General features: G+C 37.0%; 1 protein-coding gene across 10 annotated transcripts in view; it reads left to right on the top strand.

Moving 5' to 3' along the window:
- The first annotated feature begins 1,395 nt into the window (after window positions 1–1,395).
- LOC132151860 (disks large homolog 1-like) overlaps window positions 1,396–19,923 on the top strand; it is a 116,449-nt gene continuing 97,921 nt past the window's right edge. For 5 of the 10 annotated variants that reach the window (XM_059560334.1, XM_059560333.1, XM_059560331.1 and 2 more), the window contains exons 1-3: window positions 1,397–1,979; window positions 2,144–2,275; window positions 4,274–4,449. In XM_059560334.1, coding sequence (XP_059416317.1) covers window positions 1,961–1,979; window positions 2,144–2,275; window positions 4,274–4,449 — 327 coding nt within the window. In that variant the 5' untranslated portion in view covers window positions 1,397–1,960. Of the gene's footprint in view, window positions 1,980–2,143; window positions 2,276–4,273; window positions 4,450–19,923 lie in introns of all 10 variants that reach the window. The other 5 variants (XM_059560328.1, XM_059560327.1, XM_059560336.1 and 2 more) reach the window with 3 other exon arrangements.

The raw sequence follows: 19,923 nt of genomic DNA, 5'->3' as shown, positions 1-19,923 counted from the left end.
AATAACATCAAATTAATTATGTTATTATTACAATAAGTTGGCCGTTATACAGTCTAAGGGAATCCGGTTCTAAGAAACAGTATAGTAGAATTTGTAGACTAAGAACACATTCATTATAGGCATAACAAGACACTACAACAAGTCAAGGCTTGTCAAATTGTGTGGGCGGCAAAAGTATCTGTCACAACTGTGGAAATACTCCTCAGACATAGTATTCAGTTGGCTTTCAATTTGTACACATTTTTCATCAATGGATCATTGTAAATCTGTGAATATTTTCTGCTCATACAGTCATTCATAGCATAGTTTATTTGTGTCTAAAATGCTGTGGAAAATAACCTCTGACTCGAATGGGCGTTTAAAAAAAGACTTCACCCCACCCAAGCTGTGGCAATGTGACAGCACCCTGTGACTCGACATCCACCCTTCACAAGAGTCAACTAACAAAAGCCAATTCAAACATCAAAACAACTAACAAAAGCCAGACTTTGTCTTTGCTGGAACAGTATGCTTTAGATTGGATGCCACAATGCAAAACAGTATGACAAGTTGCCTCAATCTGAAAAAAAAGAGAAAAGATATGTTAATTATTTTCACAAAACACTAAATAGTGGTGAATGAATGCATACAATATGTAACTAGTGAAGTTTTTCCATTGAAGCAGGCAAATGTGAACATTTTATTCAAATACTGTATAGGCCTATTATTTTGGGGTCCCTATGCCTACTATAAAGTTCTATAAAGTTATTCATATCAAATAACAATTAATCAGTTATGGCATTTATTTTCTCTTGTTTAATGAAAATGAAAAACCAGAAATTAAAAAGTTGTAAAATGTCCACGAAATATCAGCACTCTTGGATCTCCGCTCAAATCATAAAAATGGAACTTAGTGATGTGTAATAAAATGACAAATTCGTCTTTCATTTTTATACTTCTGGGTGATAGACCTATGACAATCAGTAAGTAAAGCAGGATTTTGATTATTCCAGTTGGCCATTCAGGAGACTATTAACCTCAATCGGAGCTATTTCATCAACAGAAGCAGGCTGATGGATTATGAGTCTTGATCAGATATCATGAGATGCTTCATATAGATAATTGCTTTGTGGGTTTAAAATAAATTGAAACAACGAACATATAGGCATATATTCTGCTGTAGGCCTACTAGCACAGGAAGCTCATATACTTTAAACCAGATTGGTGTTCTGTGGTTCTTATATAATTTCTCCAGATTTCATTACTTAAAGTGAGGATAAACTTAATAAAGAGCTATTTCACCGGCTGCTTTCTCTCAGCAGCTGAGTGAAGAAACCTGAGCGCTGACTCCTCTGAGCGCAGAGGGAAGGCAGTAGATCAGTAGATCATGTGATCTGTTTGCATATCAAGGTCGCCATTTTGCAGGAAAGTTTGGGAATTTCGGGCACACTCGAAGAAAGAGGAAGTGGTGCGCTGAAGAAGTTTCGATTACGGCCGTGTGCGGATCGGATCCAAGACTCTCCGGCAAGGAAGGAACGGGTGCCGTCTGCGAGTGAACCTCTGCACTTCAGCAGGGAATATGAATACTTCTGCCTATTCTGCCACTTCCATCGCAACAGTTCAGAACCAGTTTTTCCAAATCTTTGTAATGCGCTTTGCTGCGCTTTGCTGATTTACTCCCTTCATTCGTTCTGCAGAAAGTTTGTCAAAGTTGAGAGTTGTATGAAAGTATCCACAGGGTCCTCCCGCATCTGACAGGGTTATGAGTGAAGTGGTCGCTAACAGTTTTATTGGATTGGAGGATTGTTGATATCGAGCTTTCACATGTTAGTCTGACCCGATCAGCGATCACCGGTGATTGTTGATCACTACGAAATCAAAGTGACGCGACTGAAAGTGAAAGTGATCAGTCATTCATTCCAATGGTTTACAGCAGTCGCCCTTTAACAGTTGTGGGACTTTGAATCTTTGAGTCTTGATCATGCCAGTGAGAAAGAAAGGTAAGGTTGCTTTAAATGTGATTATTCAAAATGCTGTGTAGCCAGTATTTCAATATATAAGTTATGGGACATAATGTATAATGAATATATTTTAAAATATGTATTTTTACTTTGTTGTGTTTGGCCAGTGTTTCTCAGCAGGGTTTTTATAATATGTTTTTCAGATGCTCAGAGAGCATTGCAGCTTCTGGAGGAATACCGAACTAAACTCAGTCAGACTGGAGACCCTCATCTCAGACATTCAATTGAGAGAGTCATAAATATATTTCAGAGTACACTCTTCCAGGCTCTTATAGGTAAGTTGGTGCTAGAACAAACAGGTTTTCCTCAAGGAAGTTTCTTAACACGTGTCTTGTTGTGCTAAGATCGTGGAACAGGTTTGACTTCGTCGTTTGACATGTTTGGCATTTTCAATGATGTATCACAGCAGTTTTCCCCATTATTCTACTGCAAATAAAGGTGTTTGCACATTGCAATTTAAATATTACGTTTTTATTCCTAAAAGACACATACAATATAAAAAGTTACAAAGTTTTAGGATTGGAAAGTTCTGTTCGTTTTTATTTCTATGTATAGTTGTGAAGTGTTTCATCTGTTTGACCTATTTTTCCATCGGCTTGGCTTGTATTTGCTGGGAATTTAGTCCAAATAGTGTTTTGTATGCAATCATTTCAAGTCAATTTTTGTCAATTTAGGGAAAAGCTTTGAGTTTCCCTTTTAAGCAGGCTCTTTTGGGAGTTTATGCAATTAAGATAAAATGGAAGAGGAAATTGGTGGTGCTAAGTTTTTTTTTTTACTGTTAAAAAAGGCCAAAATAACATATCCAGAAATGGCTATAAAAAGAACTTGAAATGTTTTTGTCTATTTGTTTTATACTGGCTGATCTTTGCACTGACGTTAGTAGGCATCTTCAAAAAGTATGTGGTGTGATATTTTTGAATAACAGTAAACTTTTTACAGTAGGCCTACTATTAAAAATGGAAAATGTACTGTTCATTTTCTGCCAGGACATTTATCTATTAATATTGCAGACTTTTCCATCAACTAAAACACAATGCAATGAAGTGCAAAATTCTAAATGCAAATAAAACACTTGTAAAAAAAATCAACATGCATCATAATAATATAGTACATTGTGCCATATTTTAGCAGATTTGAGTGTAGTATGGCCTACCCTATTGCAATTTAGAACCTCTTTATATCCCCCACTGGACAAATCAAAGCACTGTGGTGCATACTTACTAAAGTCTTTCAGTACCTAATTAAGAGGCATTTAAAATGCATAATTGCTCTCTTCAGTAAATGTTCTGCTGTGCTCAAACGATTACAACTCGGTACATCCCTACCATTATTTTACCATGATTTAAACTCCCAACATTTAGTTTGGCCTGGACTCTGCATGAATCCAAGGAAGTGCTGTTTTGGTGCAGCCATTATTTTTGGTGTAAAATTTAGTAGCAGTAGTCAGTAACTGTTTATCCATGATGCATTTATCCAAAGCAACTTGTAAAAAAATATATTGTATTGTAAGGACAATCACCCCATAGTAACATGCCTTACTTAAGTGGTCAATTGGACCAACCAGCAACCATCTGGTTACCCCCACAGGACTATTACCGATAGCTAGACTTTTTGACTTGAAGACTCATGAGCAATAAACAACTGAACTGTAATTGAAAATGGAGCACATGTATTCAATTCATCATTTGTATGTGTTTAATTCATCATTTGTATGTGTTTAATGTATTTTTGAATAAATGATTACATCCAGACACACACACACATGCACATACACCACACATAAAACGAGTATGACGCCACTGACTCTTTGTAGTAGTGATTGATAGCGTGAGAGTAAGACTGAAGCTATCTGAATTCAATTTGGGCTTGGCTTATCTGAAATCTAACTCTGGCTGCACTAGTACTTATTTTATCAGTAATTTTATCATTGTTACTTAAGAGAAGTGTCAGGCTACAACAAATTCCGGTCTTGCAATGTTAAGACTTAATGACATATACAGGTTGCAATTTTGAGATTAAACATCATTAATGTATTTACACCTGCTCATGTTTTTGATGGATCTCATTGTTATCCATTTGCACTTGGCCATGTAAATGAGTATCTGCAAAATGGGTTTAAATTTGTTCTAGTAAGGCATCAAAGCAGAAATTATGTGAAATCTGCATTTTCATAAAAGTTTGAATCGTTGATTTTGACATTTTTAGGGATTATATTTCTGTTGGTGGCTTCCTAATAACATGTATTTCACTAATCAACCTCGTAATTATTTCAGATATCCAGGAATTTTATGAAGTGAGCCTCCAGGATAATGAGAATAAGCCCATAGAGTCGTCAAGCCTTCAAACCAGAGAACTGTTTCCTCCAGTTAATGAATGGAATCTCACTGGCCTTCCCAGTACCACTGGACCAACAGAAACTGTGCCCAGCGTCCATGCCCAAAGCATAGAGGTAAGCAGAACATTGATGTATATACCTCTCAGCGGTGCATCTTTGCTGTATGCAGGTTGTCATTGTATTTTGGAATAATTGCTGGTGTTTATGACAATTGTTGGTGCGGTTTTATTCTTGCTCAAGCAATTATTTTTCATGCAGTGATTCATTCTAAAACAGATTAATTCTGAAAAGAAACTAGCTTAAAAACACACAATGGCTACTACTCCTTTGCGTACGTAGGAACTATTTTCATGGGCAGAGTAGTGTTGGGCGATATGGTTATTTTTCAAATCGTCATATCGTCAGCCCGTGAGATCGACGATACACAATATTATCGTGCCTGGGTGGAGCAAGAGAGAGACTCTTTGTTCTTGTCATAGCAGAACTATTTGGTGTTTTAAACCACGCAGGTGCACGAAAGAGAGCCTGTGGAATCACCAATAATCGAAAAAATATACTTTCAAACATACTGATAAACTAACGTTAAATATAAAAATACTGTATTTAAAACAGCTAGTTCATATATAGTCAGACGCAACTGTCATATCACGCTTCCTGTGACAAATCTGCCTCATCTGCGCAGGGAAGTTATCAGTCTAAATGTTCTGCAAAATCAGTCAACGGTGAAAATCAATAGTAAATTTAATTTAAAGTCCAGCAGTTTAACACTAATATTGGGCATAAATGAACACGTTAAATATAAAGTATTTAAAACAGGTAAGTTCATATGTTTGGAGTAAGTTGAATTGAATTGATGCATCAGTCATACAGCGCTCCGGACCGCGCACCTCATGACGAGACTGACACACCGCCACCAAAACAAGAGATGCATTCTAACATAACTGTGGCATTAAACTCAGTTAGTGAGGGCTCGTTTAATATATTGCATATATATAGGCCGTTCAGATTACTTGTTAAAGTGCAATGAAATACCTTATACCTGCAGACGATGTACGTCTGTTTGTGGATGGAGACTTAGTAACGGCCAAAACTATGTATTTTGCATGAATCACATTATAGTTTGGAGTGCATGAAAATAATAAGGCGGCAGAGTGAACTAACCATCCATAGTGGTTCTCACATAGTCTCTCTACGTCAGGGATAGGCAACTCCGGTCCTGGAGGGCCACTATCCTGCAGAGTTTAGCTCCAACCCTAATTAAACACACCTGAACAAGGCAATCAGTGTTTTCGGAATTACTAGATAGATACAGGCAGCTGAGTTTTTATGAGGGCTGAAGCTAAACTCTGCAGGATAGTGGCCCTCCAGGACCGGAGTTACCTATCCCTGCTCTACGTCATCACCACATAGTGAGTGTTATAAGTTAAGTGATCAGTCTTTAAGAGAAGGACTACGTGAGAACCACTATGGATGATAAATTCGCTCTGCCGCCTTGTTAATATTTTGTCTTTACTTTATTTGTAACGCCAAGAAAGAGTTAATCTCTCATGTTTGAGAAGAGTGCGATGCCGTGTAGCAGCCATTAAATGTGTGGGACACCAACTCCTTTTCTATCTCTTTCATTTTATGGATTTAACGAGTTATCCGAGTCAAAGCGGACAACTGCGACTACCGGCTCTAATCCTCCTGCGCTCGCAGTGTGTGAGTGTGAAATGCGGTGATGAAGTGAAATAGCTGGGCAGTTTGATAGCTGAATTATAATAAGCAGCCTAATAAAAATAATAGTTATTATTATTATTATCTAATACATTAATAGGAGAATGAGCCTAATATCGTCTTGATATTATCGACAGAGAAATCTGCTTATTTCGATATCTCTGACTATCGTCGATACACGATACAATCGTCTATCGGCACAACCCTAATTCAGAGACACTCTTTTGTCATGTCATAATGTCAGTTTCAGAAGTCATGATAATGACTCCGCTCTGGTGAACCTACTTCAGGACATCCAGTACTCGTTAAACTTGAGCTTGAAAGATAACTGAGGATGTAATTTAAAGTTGATGATGCTGAGCGTGTGAAGTGTTAAACCTCTGACTGATTTAAATGTGTTACTCCAAAATAGTACACTGGAGTTCTGAGACACTAAATGCAGAATTTTAAGAGTTCTCTTATTTGATAATATATTTTTAAATCCAATAAGTTTTGGTCATGCATTTTTCATTTATATTGTTGTTCACATTCTAGAGTGTGGGCAGATTTTCCTTCTGTTGGGATTGGAACTGATGTGCCATGAATAGAAAGTGTTTTAACAATGCATAAAACTCTTATTTCTATTGAGTCTCAAATGAATCAGATGAGTGTTAGAATGTCTCCACTGGCACAGAGGATGTAGCTTTGTGGTGTTTTATTTATTTTCAAACTTCTTGTTTCTCCACTCTGATTTTGAAAGCATAAAACCGGAATTGGGAATAACATGCCTAGAAAAATATTTAATGATCAGAAAAATATTTCAGAGTTTAATGAAATAGTATAACATGCCTAATACATTGTATTTATATTACTAACACTTCAGGATTTTACTATAGCTTTCTTGATATTACAGAACCATATTAAAAAAAAAAAGTTTCTCTCTCTCTCTCTCTCTCTCTCTCTCTCTCTCTCTCTCTCTCTCTCTCTCTGTGTTGGTATACTTAGTATTTTAGTTTTTTTTTAAAGGTTCATATGTTTAATTGGGGGGAAAAAAACACATACACTATCTCAGCATAACACAATAAAAAACAATCCTGATTATTTGATTAATCTGTTCATCTCTTATGTCTTGTTGTTTGCTTATCACCGTCATTGTGATTTGTGTGTGGAATTTTAAGGACCCTGTTTACGAAGTTGGAACATTGCAAAGATTTTATTTATTTTTTGTTTCAAAACGTAAAGTCCAATGGTTGATGTTGAAACTGCAGGGCAGAGGCGTTTTAACCCACATAGTGACGTGCTGTTGGAGTGCGCGCGTTCAGAGGTGAGGGGAGCACATTATGTTGGTTGGTCTCCCTGTGGGGCTCCTATCAACTCTGAACGCGCGTCAATATGAGTGCAGGCGTCCTCCTCCTCAGCATCCCCGACACACTGCCGTGGAAAGGAAACATGAGGTGATGCAGACTTGACTTCTTTGAGTATGTGGATGCGTACGTTGTTTGCTCAACTGAGAGTAAGTTCCTGTCGCACGAGCAATGCTTTCATGCATACATTCGCATATTTTAGCGACAGGATTAGAGCAGCTGGAATGAGATGCTGAGAGGTCGCACTCTGAAGAATGGACTGTTTATGTATCGTTAGCACAAAGGTAAGACATCCATATATCTGTTTGCAATGTTCTCCGTGCTGTTTGTCCAGAGTATGATTAACATACAGATTATTATGATTTTTTTTTCTACTTAATAGTATTAAACCTCTTAACTACTAACCCAGTATGAATACTTTGATAAGAAATAAAGCCGTAAAAGGTTATCACTCTATGCAGTGTGCACAGATTAGGCTGTTATTTAGAGATTTAGCTTAAATATTTAGGAGTTGTCAGTATAGGAAAGAGTTACACAACCGCATTTTATAAGAAACTGACTCCCTCAAGACTTCAGGACTCATAAAGTAATTGAATTGAAAGCGGTTGATACATGCTGTGAACAAAGGAGCAGTCATCAACTGGTTGTCCAATAACATCTTTAACATGCATATTTGCAGATCTTTGCTGTCAATCACTTGTGTTAGGACTGTCAGCCTCTTTCAGATTAAGAAAAATAGCACACTGTCAAACTTAACAGTCAAGTTTATTAAATGAGTTCATTTTACTCGAATATTACTGAAAGTTCATTGCACTTAATAGTTATGTGAACTCAATAATTTATTATATTAAAGGGATAGTTCAACCAAAAATGAAAATTATGTTTATCTGCTTACCCCCAGGGCATCCAAGATGTAGGTGACTTTGTTTCTTCAGTAGAACACAAACTGATATTAAGTCAAACTGTTGCAGTCTGTCAGTCTTCTAATCTAAGTGGATGGGAATCATGGCTAAAACATACAATAAAACTAAATTCAAAACCAAATTAAACCCTGCGGCTTGTGATGATACATTGATGTGTAAAGACACAAAACAATCGGTCTGTGCATGAAACTGAACCGTATTTATATATTGTATTTTTTACCTCTGATTCACGCAATGTCCAAACTGCTAGAACTCTCCTGAGTGCGTCCTTCTGAGCGTGTTCTCAACAGCAGGGCGTGAGGCATCTTCTTCATATTGCTTTATGGCGGATGGCAGACTCATAAGTGCATTACCTCCACCTGTCTCTCAAATGGACCATTGATACTCTATCTACAATCTCAATTTGGAGTGTCAATGATCGGAGTGTCAGTTCACTAGATCTGTATAGATTACAAAACTATACAGGTATTCAAGTTGAGCCTTTGGTTAAGTGGAGAATGTTAAGACTACCTCTACATTACTTTGTGAGTAGTATTGGTACTTGTTGATGTATTCTCTTGTTATATTAGCACATGTGTGCTTTAGCTTGATTAATAGCTATATTCTGCTATCTAGTAGAGATGAGTCAGTGTTATAAAATTAAGTTTCAGTTATAAAAAAAATAATTGAATGAAGTAAAATTGCATTTAAGGAAATTTTCTTTGTGATGAATGATATTAGTTCACAGTACTCATAACTGATGGTTTCTAAACTTAATTGAATTGAGGTAACCGGTTTCCTCAATTGAAACAAGTTGGGTTTTACAGTGTGGTTTGAGAGAGGATCAAAACTCTTCTTGAATGGCTGTGAGAAGGAACTGGGAAAAAAATTTGACCGTATTTGTTGGCTGCACATTTGAGAGCATGAAATCAGCAGGAGCTGCCTTATGCTTTGGAATAGAATTAAAAATAATAAAAAAGTGAATTTTGTAAGATGCAAGCATTAATCAAGGCTATTGTAAGTTCATGATGGGAATCATCTTCAGTTAACTGTTGATACAGACATTTATTTAGTGTGATTCTGTGTGCTTCTGTATATAGGACAACATTACTTTCTGTCACCTTAATTCTATAAACGGTATGTAAGGATGAGGGCTCCCATTTCAGTCGGGCACAAATGTGTGTCTCTAGAACTGTGATTAGATTAATTCCAGATTGTTCTTACCTTAATGTGATCGGAGTACCCTTAAGTGGGTGAAATTCGTAAAAGGTGCTTAAAATGTAAAGCTGTTTATCATTCAATGCCACTTATGATCACTCATCACCATAACATAATGCTGAAGTGTTTTCAAGTCCCAGCCATCTGGAAGTTCTGAAAGAAATTAGCATACTGAGATCATAGTCTACTGATTTTATCAGTTACCAGAATGTATTTCAGTGTGTTTAAGCACAGACCTGCATCAAAGAGTCATTTATAATTCACCGGTTATTATTACAGGTTTGCACATAAAGAGGGTGCTTGCTGAATGCGGAGCACTTGCATTGTCTGAACACTTACAGGCATGCACTTGAATTATGCTAAAATTATGGTTATTATCTGTGCTGCTGTAAATGCATAGCCACTACCAGCCCTCCACCTGAAGACAAGGCCCAGCGGTCAATTTTAAAGCCTTGCATGCTTGGAACTTTCAAGCTTTCCGATGTTCTCATATGGGCTATTAACTAGTGACCATCTCCAGTACTGATTTAGCAACCTTGGGAGTCATGAGTTGAATTTGTGGTTTGATTTAAAAAAATAAAAATAAATAAAAAAATAAAAAAACTCAGGCGTCCTCTCTTGACATTTAAAATCCAGTGCTTGGTTTTGCACATGCATATTGTTTTAACAAGAATGTCTTATGGTGTTCAGTGTAAGTGTTTTTAGTATGTATTTTACTCTTCCCCCTTTTATTGGTTTGCTTTTTACTGAGTGGTTTGCCCTTTTTGAGAGCTTCTCTTTGAAGAACAGAATAAGAAAGGTTTGCAGAGAGCAGCACACTGTCAGTTTTATGTGACTGGTGGATGTGACTAAACTTAAAATATGTTTTCAAGTGCCCCTGATTTCAACCATAGAAAGACAGTGGAAATGTGGGCTTGTAGTGGTAGGCTTATTTATTTGACACTTTTAATTATTGGCATCGGCTGATAAATGATGCAGGAATTTTATTTTGACAGCACTGAGAATGTTATTTAAAATAAGTATTAGCTGGTCTTATATCATAATATATCTTTGTGGCGAGTGGGGCGGGGCCGAGGGACGTGGGAACAAGGAGGGTGGCCGGCAATGATTGGGAAATCAGTGGCACATGCGACCCACTGCCGGTCTCGAGTCCCACGTAGGAGATGGAAGAATATAAAACTGGAGCGACGACAGTGAAGGACGAGAGAGGACCAGGCCTGGGCTTTTAGTTGTGTTTTTATTTTGTGCGCGTCAGTCGCCGTGAGGGGCTGACGCGCTGTTTTGTGTTTATTTTGTATTATTAAAGTTTCATTTGATTGTCCGCCGGTTCCCGCCTCCTTCTTCCCGATGATTATGGAGTTTTTATCATTACAATCTTCATTTTTATTTTATGTTTTAACAGTTTCTTTATTTGTGAAAAATACTATAATCGGATTAGAAAATATCTGTTTGTTACAGGTTTATTTTTTTAAGTTCAATTTGTTTCTGTATTGATTAATTTTGAAATTATTTATTTGTAATTTTATAAATATTTTATAATTTATTGCAGCATGTTTTCTTTTCAAATAGGTGGTGTGATATCATATATATCGGCTTTAAATCGGCTGTCAGCACTGGCATCAGCTATCAAAAGTAGGGCTGAAACGTTTAGCCTACAACAACTATCAACAAATATTTTTTGTCAAGCAGTCATTTGATCTCGTATGACCTAATGTACGAGCCTGCAATACTGTTGTTTGACCAGTGTGGCACTGTAGCGCAATACTGTAATTAAGCCCTCCTGGATGCAATTCAACAGAAGAAGTGCTGTGCACTTTTCTTTTAATAAAGAAATAAACACAACAAAAACTGACTGCGGTGTGAAAGCAGCAGTTAAGAATGCATCTGATTACAGCGATTTGCATTTGCTCAAGCTTCGCAGTTCAGTACTCCAGTACTGAAGTCTAGTCACGTCACGTTTATTTATATAGTACTTAAAGAGATATTCCACCCCAAAATCAAGGTCCAGAAAAGTATGAAAAGCATTGTCGAATAGTACATCTGCCATCGGTGGTTCAACCGCAACGTTATGAAGCAATGAGAATACATTTTGTATGAGAAGAAAAAAAGAATGACTTTATTCAACTATTCTTCTCCTCTGTCTTTCCCCACATCACATTTTCGTTGAACACTATACAAATCATGTGCATGGGTGGTTTTCAGTTCGAGTATGTTTACACAGTAAATCAAACTCTTGTCATTATCACCCTCCTTGATTCATAACTGAGTAAATCAACCTGTTTTAACAAACTCCTACTATTCTATTTTTAGTTAATGTGTTTATTGGACAGATTCCTGCAATAGTTGTAACCTGCACAGATGTTATCATTACAGATTACCATCAGAGCTCACCATGTCCTGGGATTGTGTGATTTGTGAGAGAGTTTCTCTCTCAGGGCTCTGGCTGGGTTCATTTGAGTTCTCTTGCAGGTTTGTGTGCAGCAGCTGTGCTTTAAATATTTCTCTACAATTATAGCAGCAAAAACTTGCTGTTAGCACTTAACTTTTTGGAACTTTTATGAACTTTTATCTTATGTAAGACCTCCATAGCTTCTTAATGGGTCTTTAGAGTTCTGTTGACAAAGAGTTTGTCTTAACTTGTATATTACATGTTTGGAATAATTAAACTGAACGTTTTGATACAAATTAAATGGATGTAATGAAATGACAGTTTATGAATTAAATATTTTATTATTGTACCTAGAAGTTTTTTTTTCTTTTTGAGTAGAGTTAATGTTTCCTTGGCTTACCTTTTAAGCTTTAAGTAGCTTAGCATTTATCCCTTAATTGTCTTTGGAAAGACCTATTTTTGACTGTAAGAGAATTTGATCTTTGTCTTGGTCAGCTGAAATGCACTCGAGTAGATACTACAAGAATAAGCTCTGAAAGTGTTAATGAGCAGTTGAATTACTCGAGGTCATTGTGTGGTGTCATTCTGTGAAAACTGGAGAGGACGTCCCAGGCTAAATGGAGGATTCAGATGAGGGACTGAATGTAAAGTATCTTGCTTATAAAATTGCTCATGTGTCATGCTGTGTTATTTTTCTGTCTTTGATTGCAATTTATAGAGATCAATATTGCTTGGTTATCCTGTTTTCTATATTAGTTTGGTCCATGTTAATTGTTGGTGCTGTTTCTATGGCATATTACAAATAACAAAAAGATGTATAGCCTCTTTGGACATTCATATTTCTCAGGATCTGGTATCTCAGGATACAGTGTACTAATGGACTATGAATGCAGGTCAAAAGTGTATATTAGAATGATTTCTAAGGATCAGTGATACTGACAGCTGGAAGTAATGCAGATCTTGTTGTTAAGAAATGTCTTATTAACCAAATTTGTTAACTAGAAATTAAAAATGGCAGAATTTGAACATTTTATTGATATTTGACACCATGAAGAGGAAGTGATGTCCCTGTTTGTTCCATTTTGAAGCTGTTTTTCTCTTTCTTCTGAATATATGTCTCATTAGAAGTATGATCAGAGGTTTTACACGAGTCCTGCCTCTTACAGCCTGTTTGTTTCTGGAAAATATAGCTCAAACTGACATTCTCATGTTATGCATTTGCATTTCAAATAATCAAGTCATTTAAATGTTAAAGGTCCTGTTTTTCGTGTTTTTTTTTGAAGCTTTGATTGTGTTTACAGTGTGCAATATAACGTGTTCATGTTTCGCGTGTAAAAAAAACACAGTATTTTTCACACAATTCACCTATCTGTATACCGCTGTTTTCATTGTCATATAAACGGGCTGATGACTTTCTTGTTCTATGAAGTCCCTCCTTCAGAAATACGTAACGAGTTCTGATTGTGCCAGCGGTTCCTGTGTTGTGATTCGACAGCAGCTGAGCGCGCGCTGCCCTCCTGGAAACGTGATTGGACTAGTTTTGAGAAGCAAGTGGGCAGGAGCATGTGCTGGAGATGTACTTATAATCACAGGAGCGTTTTTACTGACGAGATGCGCATGAAATCGCATTCGATTTTTTTTTTTTTGCCAAATCCGGCATTAAACTGATTGAGATTAAGGAAGCTGTCCTCAGCAAGCTTTTCGGGAACCGAGTTAAATATAAATTGTAACCATTAATCTCCAAGTACAGCGTCCCTGGGAAGCCCAAACAAAGGTGATTGGACTCCGAGATGAAAATAACAGCGTTTCTACGACATGGCGACAAACGCAACTCTTCCTCTTCTCCGTCGGAGCGCAACAAGACCACGTCCCCCTTTTAGTGTATTCCTGTGGGCGGAGGTTAGTCAAAAAACTGTTTTAGTGACGTCATTACTGCAGGAACTAGAGGGCTGTAGTCCAAATGAGTTGTTTTTTGTAGGCGAATTCTGTTAAATAAAATATCTCGCTTAGCATTGAGCTTTAGAATTTTACAGATATTATTTATACTCTAACAACAACGTTACACACTAACTAAAGTTTAAAACATGGGATCACGAAGAACGGGACCTTTAAAGATTGTCCTGTTTTAATAGCTTATGCTATATCACCTGAAAAAAATTAGTCATAAATCAATTTTCTTGTGTGTTCTGTCTTAAATATGACAGTTTGGCAATAGTTTGTTGTAGTTGAACAACTGTCGCTATGCAGAGATTTTATTCAGTACTGTTTGGTTGTACTGCTGTTTTGATGTCAGCAGGGATCGCAGAGGTCAACGAGGTGAGGTACGTGTGTCTGTGTCTAGCGCTGCTGGGGTGACAGCAGGTGGGAGCCGTCGGACGCTGTTGAAGAGTTCTGCACTCACACTTCCACGCTTACTGAGTCACTTCCCATTCACTCACTTACTGCCCCCACATGCACACTCGGTTTTATATTTCTGAGGATTTTTACTTTTTATTTTATTTTTATTTTTTTTATGATATATCTTATTATATGCCATTTGTCTGTGCAGTGTTCTGACAGCCCTAGTTTTTGCCTTCTGACTTGATCTCACTCTTTAGACTATGCACGATACCCATTCTGGCTCTCTCTTTCTTTCAGTCTGCCTCTCATATGTACAATGTGGTGAGCTTGCAGAGTGGGTGACGTGTGGGGAGATCCAGTCTGGTGCAGTGAGACCCCCAGCTTTTATGTCTTGACTATGTTTGAATTTGGAGTGAGGAAACACTCCGGTGTTGCTATTGTGTTCTAACCAAAAAGTCACAAAAATATCACAAAGAAATTGGATATACAGAAATGATCAAACACTTCACCATGAAAAATAAGGCTGTTAGTCGCAAGCTGCATCTTAGTCTGTTAGCTTAGACTGAACTCTACACTAAATGGGAACAGCTTTATTGGGAACTTGGATGTAATATGAAGTATGTGAGCTCAGAGTAGAAGAGAAACAGACAAATTATAAAAGCGCTGCATTTTAAAAAGTGAACTTGTATATTTGCTAAATGTGATGTTTTCCAATGCACACTTTCTATAAGAAACTTTAGAAAAAATAACTACTTGATTATGATTGGCTAATAATCTCTCATTTTATCGCCTCACTGCTCACTAATTATGTGGTAACGCAGGATTGATGAAGTATGAGTGTTTATATACAGGTGCTGGTCATATAATTAGAATATCATCAAAAAATGTATTTATTTCACTAATTCCATTCAAAAATTGAAACTTGTATATTATATTCATTCATTACACACAGACTGATATATATGGAATGATATTCCGGACTTTATTCAAAAGGAATTGCAAATTGTATTTGCAATTGCGTTTTCAATTTGTGGACGCATAAAATGTGACATAATCCAAATGAAAATCGCACATTACCGTTTGCATTTTCGTTTAAGCGAACGCACAGTGTATGCCAAATTTAAAATGGAAATGCAAAGTCCGTTTGCAATTGTGTTTCCCATATCTTACGAGCTATGAGCCTGTCATATTTAAATAGCAATATTAATTACCACATTTGCCTTTTCACTCTCTCTGCACTGTGCATGTAAACTGCCAAAACTCAAATGGAATCGCAATTCCTTTTGCATTTGAATTTCCAACGTCTACACGGAAACCTGTCAATCAAGTGTCAGGGGTGGGGCCATTTTATTGGGCTTGTTTGCATTGGGAAGTGACGTCACTCACAGTCGACGGTAATAAGAGGCAATTGATATAATATTTAGTTTAATTTGTAATGACTGTGTATATATACACATTTTCCTGAACTAAGTACATTTCTGCTGCTATTATTATGTTTAAATGAAAAATGAAAGGAGGCAGAGGTATTTCATATCCTTTTTTGTTTTATTGTAAATATACAGTGAGGAAAATTGCAGTAGTCAAGGCGAGCTGACTGAAGTTATCATGTACGCTGCTGTTTGCAGAATTACCGGACCTGCGTCCTCACAGACATCACACTCCCGAGTCGAACGCACAAAGTCTGAACTACCGAGGATGCATGTCCGAAATCAGCGTCTATTTGCCTAATCTTCCAGGTGTTACGGTTTAACTGGTTACCGTGTTATCTGGTGACGAACTTCCTGGTTCAGGACAGGTCTCTGCTGCAGATGTGCTGGAACAACGGCAGCAGACTCGGCAATTCTGAAAGTACAAACTGACATGATATTAAGTGTTTAATAAACGCAGACTTGCTCATTGCATGCTTCAGATATTCTTGTAAAGATTACAAGTTATTAGTTAGGGCTGCAACTAACGACTATTTTAATAGTCGACTAGTCACCGACTATTGAAACGATTAGTCGACTAATCGAATAATTATAAATTTTTTCTCAAATTTAGCATGAGATTGCTTTAATTCTGTGGAAAATGATAGTAAACACAAGAAAGAAGGGGGTACTTCAATGAAAAATGCATATTTTATTGAACTTTGCTGCTGATAGGTCGATTCATACTAAAAGTAAATAAAAATGCCCTGTCTAAAACCAATTAGGCACAGCGCTCGGTCAGTATAGACATAAATGCATAAATAAAGAAACTCTATCATTTTTATAAAGGACAGGCACATTTGTTTTATAAGAAAAAATTAAATTAAAATCAAGTAAACATTTTCTTCCTGTAAACCAGGGGCAGGCACATTAGCAGCAATAAAACAGTAAACAAAAATATTAAGTGCATTTTGTGAGATACATTCAGTGGTCAATCTGTTGCAAAAGAACTTTACAACTTTTATCAACATTATGAAATCTAACGGTTTTAAAATAAGCTCTCAGAGTCGTCTGAATTTAAGTTGTAAACATGGACAGTGTGATACTACCTGGACACAAACTTGTCATGGTGGACAGACCAAGTTTAAAATCAACATGAGGCTGAGGCTATGTCGTTCAGTTTATTCATATTAAGGAAAGTCAGCATATCCACATGGTCTCGTGTGAGACTTGCACTCTTCTGGGAGCAGATATTATCCTATCATAACAAACAATATATCAATGGAAAGATTATGTATTCAGCTTTCAGATGATGTATAAATCTCAATTTTAAAAAAATTACACATAAGACTGGTTTTGTGATCCAGGGTCACAAATGTACAATGTACATCCAAAACAAAACGTATTGGCTTCCATGTTATTTAAATCTGACCGAGGCGAGTCAAACTCCGGTTTCATTCAACTGTCCGACGTGCTTTCTCTTTAAATGTTCATGCATCACCGAGGTGCTGCCGTGATACGCAAGGACTGCTTTGCAAACCATGCAGGTAATCTTTTTATTCGCCGTATCCAGGCTAAAATGCTCCCAAACTTTAGATGTTTTGGTACGCGCAGCTGCTGCGTTGGACGCCGCCATTTCTGTATGTTATCGCTCAGCAGAGAAGCTAATGCGCATGTGCGACTCTCGGCAGAGATTGTAATGAAGAGAGATGCCTCACTCGGTCGGAAAAAACATGTCTGGCGACAACTTCGACAATGACATTCATTGTCGACTATTTCTATTATCGATTTTTGTCGACGAATCGTTGCAGCCCTATTATTAGTATGATCGCCCGTTTCGCGGCAGAAGTAAGTAGGATAAACAAAAAAATAAAGTACATCTGTGATGGCGCGGGTTTCGAACACGTGCTAAAAGACGGAGCACCATGCCGCGAGATGAGTCACTAACCACCGAGCTACCGATCTACACCGAATCAGCTCCAGATCTCTCGAATGAAAGACAGGACTCTCGCCGTCACATTGTGCTGCTGCTGAATCAAGGAAATGTGACCGTGTTAACTTGTGACCTGTGTTTACCTATTATGAAAATAAACCATAGCAGACCACTGACTACATTTTATGGTTCATGATGTTAAAGAACATTTCATAACGTCTCAGACAACTGTACATTTGTGACTACTGTGGTTTAATTATAAACACTATCGATAACTCATATTTACCATAGTAAAACATGGTACATTTTAGTATGATCGAAGATACAAAAATTCTTCGAGAACAGACTAGTATATGTGCATTCCCAGAAGAGATGAGAAATGGATTCGTGTTCAGCACCCCAAAAAGAACATAAAGTATCAATATCAGGAAACATCTTTTTTAAGTAAAGCTTCACAGGATAGAAAAGATGAAGTAATTTTTAAGACACATCCTTTACCCTATTGGTTATTAAGTATTTAGATGACAAAGTCTGCTCTAATTAATTAATAATTATTTATTACCGTCGACTGTGAGTGACGTCACTTCCTAATGCAAACACGCCCAATAAAATGGCCCCACCCTTTTCACTTGATTGACAGGTTTCCGTGTAGACGTTGGAAATTCAAATGCAAAAGGTATTGCGATTCCATTTGAGTTTTGGCAGTTTACATGCACAGTGCAGAGAGATTGAAAAGGCAAATGTGGTAATCAATATTGCTATTTAAATATGACAGGCTCATAGCTCGTAAGATATGGGAAACACAATTGCAAACGGACTTTGCATTTCCATTTTAAATTTGGCAGACACTGTGCGTTCGCTTAAACGAAAATGAAAATGGTAATGCGCGATTTGCATTTGCGTTTGGATTGTCACATTTTATGCGTCCACAAATTGAAAACGCAATTGCAAATACAATTTGCAATTCCTTTTGAAAAAAGTCCGGAATATCATTCCATAGATATTTTTCAAATGTTTGTTTCTTTTAATTTTATATATGTATATATATATGGACTTATGTTTTTTTTCCTCATCATGACGTATTTTTGGACTGATGCGACTTATACTCAGATGCGACTTATAGTCCGAAAAATACGGTACAAAAATACATAATTGCTAAAACTTAAAACTAAAAATGAAAACAGAATATATCAAATTAAATTCAATTTGAAAATATTAACAAAAACACAACATTTTCAACTACAAATGGAAAACTTTTTTTCAGTTTTGGGGGCCTGAAAAAAGAAAAGTGCAATAACAATACTTTGTTGAAAACGATACTTTTATCGTTGCCATGTAAATCATAAAAATGTGAATTTGTGAAAACGGACATCATGTGCATACATATTACAAGTTTAGTCGTATAGGAATGTGTATGTGCGCAGGTAAAGTGTCATCACCCACTACTGGCCTGGCATGCATAATATAGTGTTTTTAGTTGTTTTCACAGGTCCTTGTAAACAGTTTTGACAAAGTTATCATCTCTATGCTTACCTTTTCAAAATTGCTAAGAAAAAACATTTCCGTTTTTAGTGCAGTCATTGTCCTGCTCTCATAAAAGAGCTTTAAAAACAACAAGTGGTACAGACAACGCACTGACTAGTCAATTGGAAAAATTTGTAGATTTGCACATCCCTTTTTGGAAATTCATATGGCTAGACGAACCCAAATCCCTCACTCATCTGCCTATCTTGTTTGTAGCTCTATCTGTCCTCTAATTTACTCTGAGTTATTGCAGTCTTGTTGTCAGCAGCTCCATGGCCTCCCGGTGTCACATCTCAGAGCCGGGCGTGTTTCTCTGGGTCTTTCCCAGCTTGAAGGTTTTTTTTTTTTAGCTCTGCAACTAGTTCGACAGGAAAGAAACCATTCATCATCACTTTGATATGTCTTAAAGGTCCCGTTCTTCATGATCCCATATTTTAAACTTTAGTTAGTGTGTAAGTGTGTTAAAAAACGACCCGTTTGGACTACATCCCTCTAGTTCCTGTAGTAATGACGTCACTAAAACAGTATTTTGACTAACCTACGCCCACACAAATTCACAAAAAGGGGGGCGTGGTCTTGTTGCGCTCCGACGGAGAAGAGGAAGAGCTGTGTTTATGTTTGTCGCCATGTCGTTGAAACGCTGTTATTTTCATCTCGGAGTCCAATCATCTTTGTTTGGCCTTCCCAGGGACGCTGTATTTAGAGATTAATGCTTAATCTCTATATATATATTGTTCCCGAAAATTATAATCCACATGTAAAACTATGTGCAGCACATTTTGCTGAGAACAGCTTGCTGAGGACAGCTTCCTCAATC

Source organism: Carassius carassius, chromosome 10 (assembly GCF_963082965.1).
Source record: "Carassius carassius chromosome 10, fCarCar2.1, whole genome shotgun sequence".
Lineage (NCBI taxonomy): Eukaryota > Metazoa > Chordata > Actinopteri > Cypriniformes > Cyprinidae > Carassius > Carassius carassius.
Note: the sequence above shows the minus strand (reverse complement) of the source record. Positions and strands in the feature narration are given on the sequence as shown.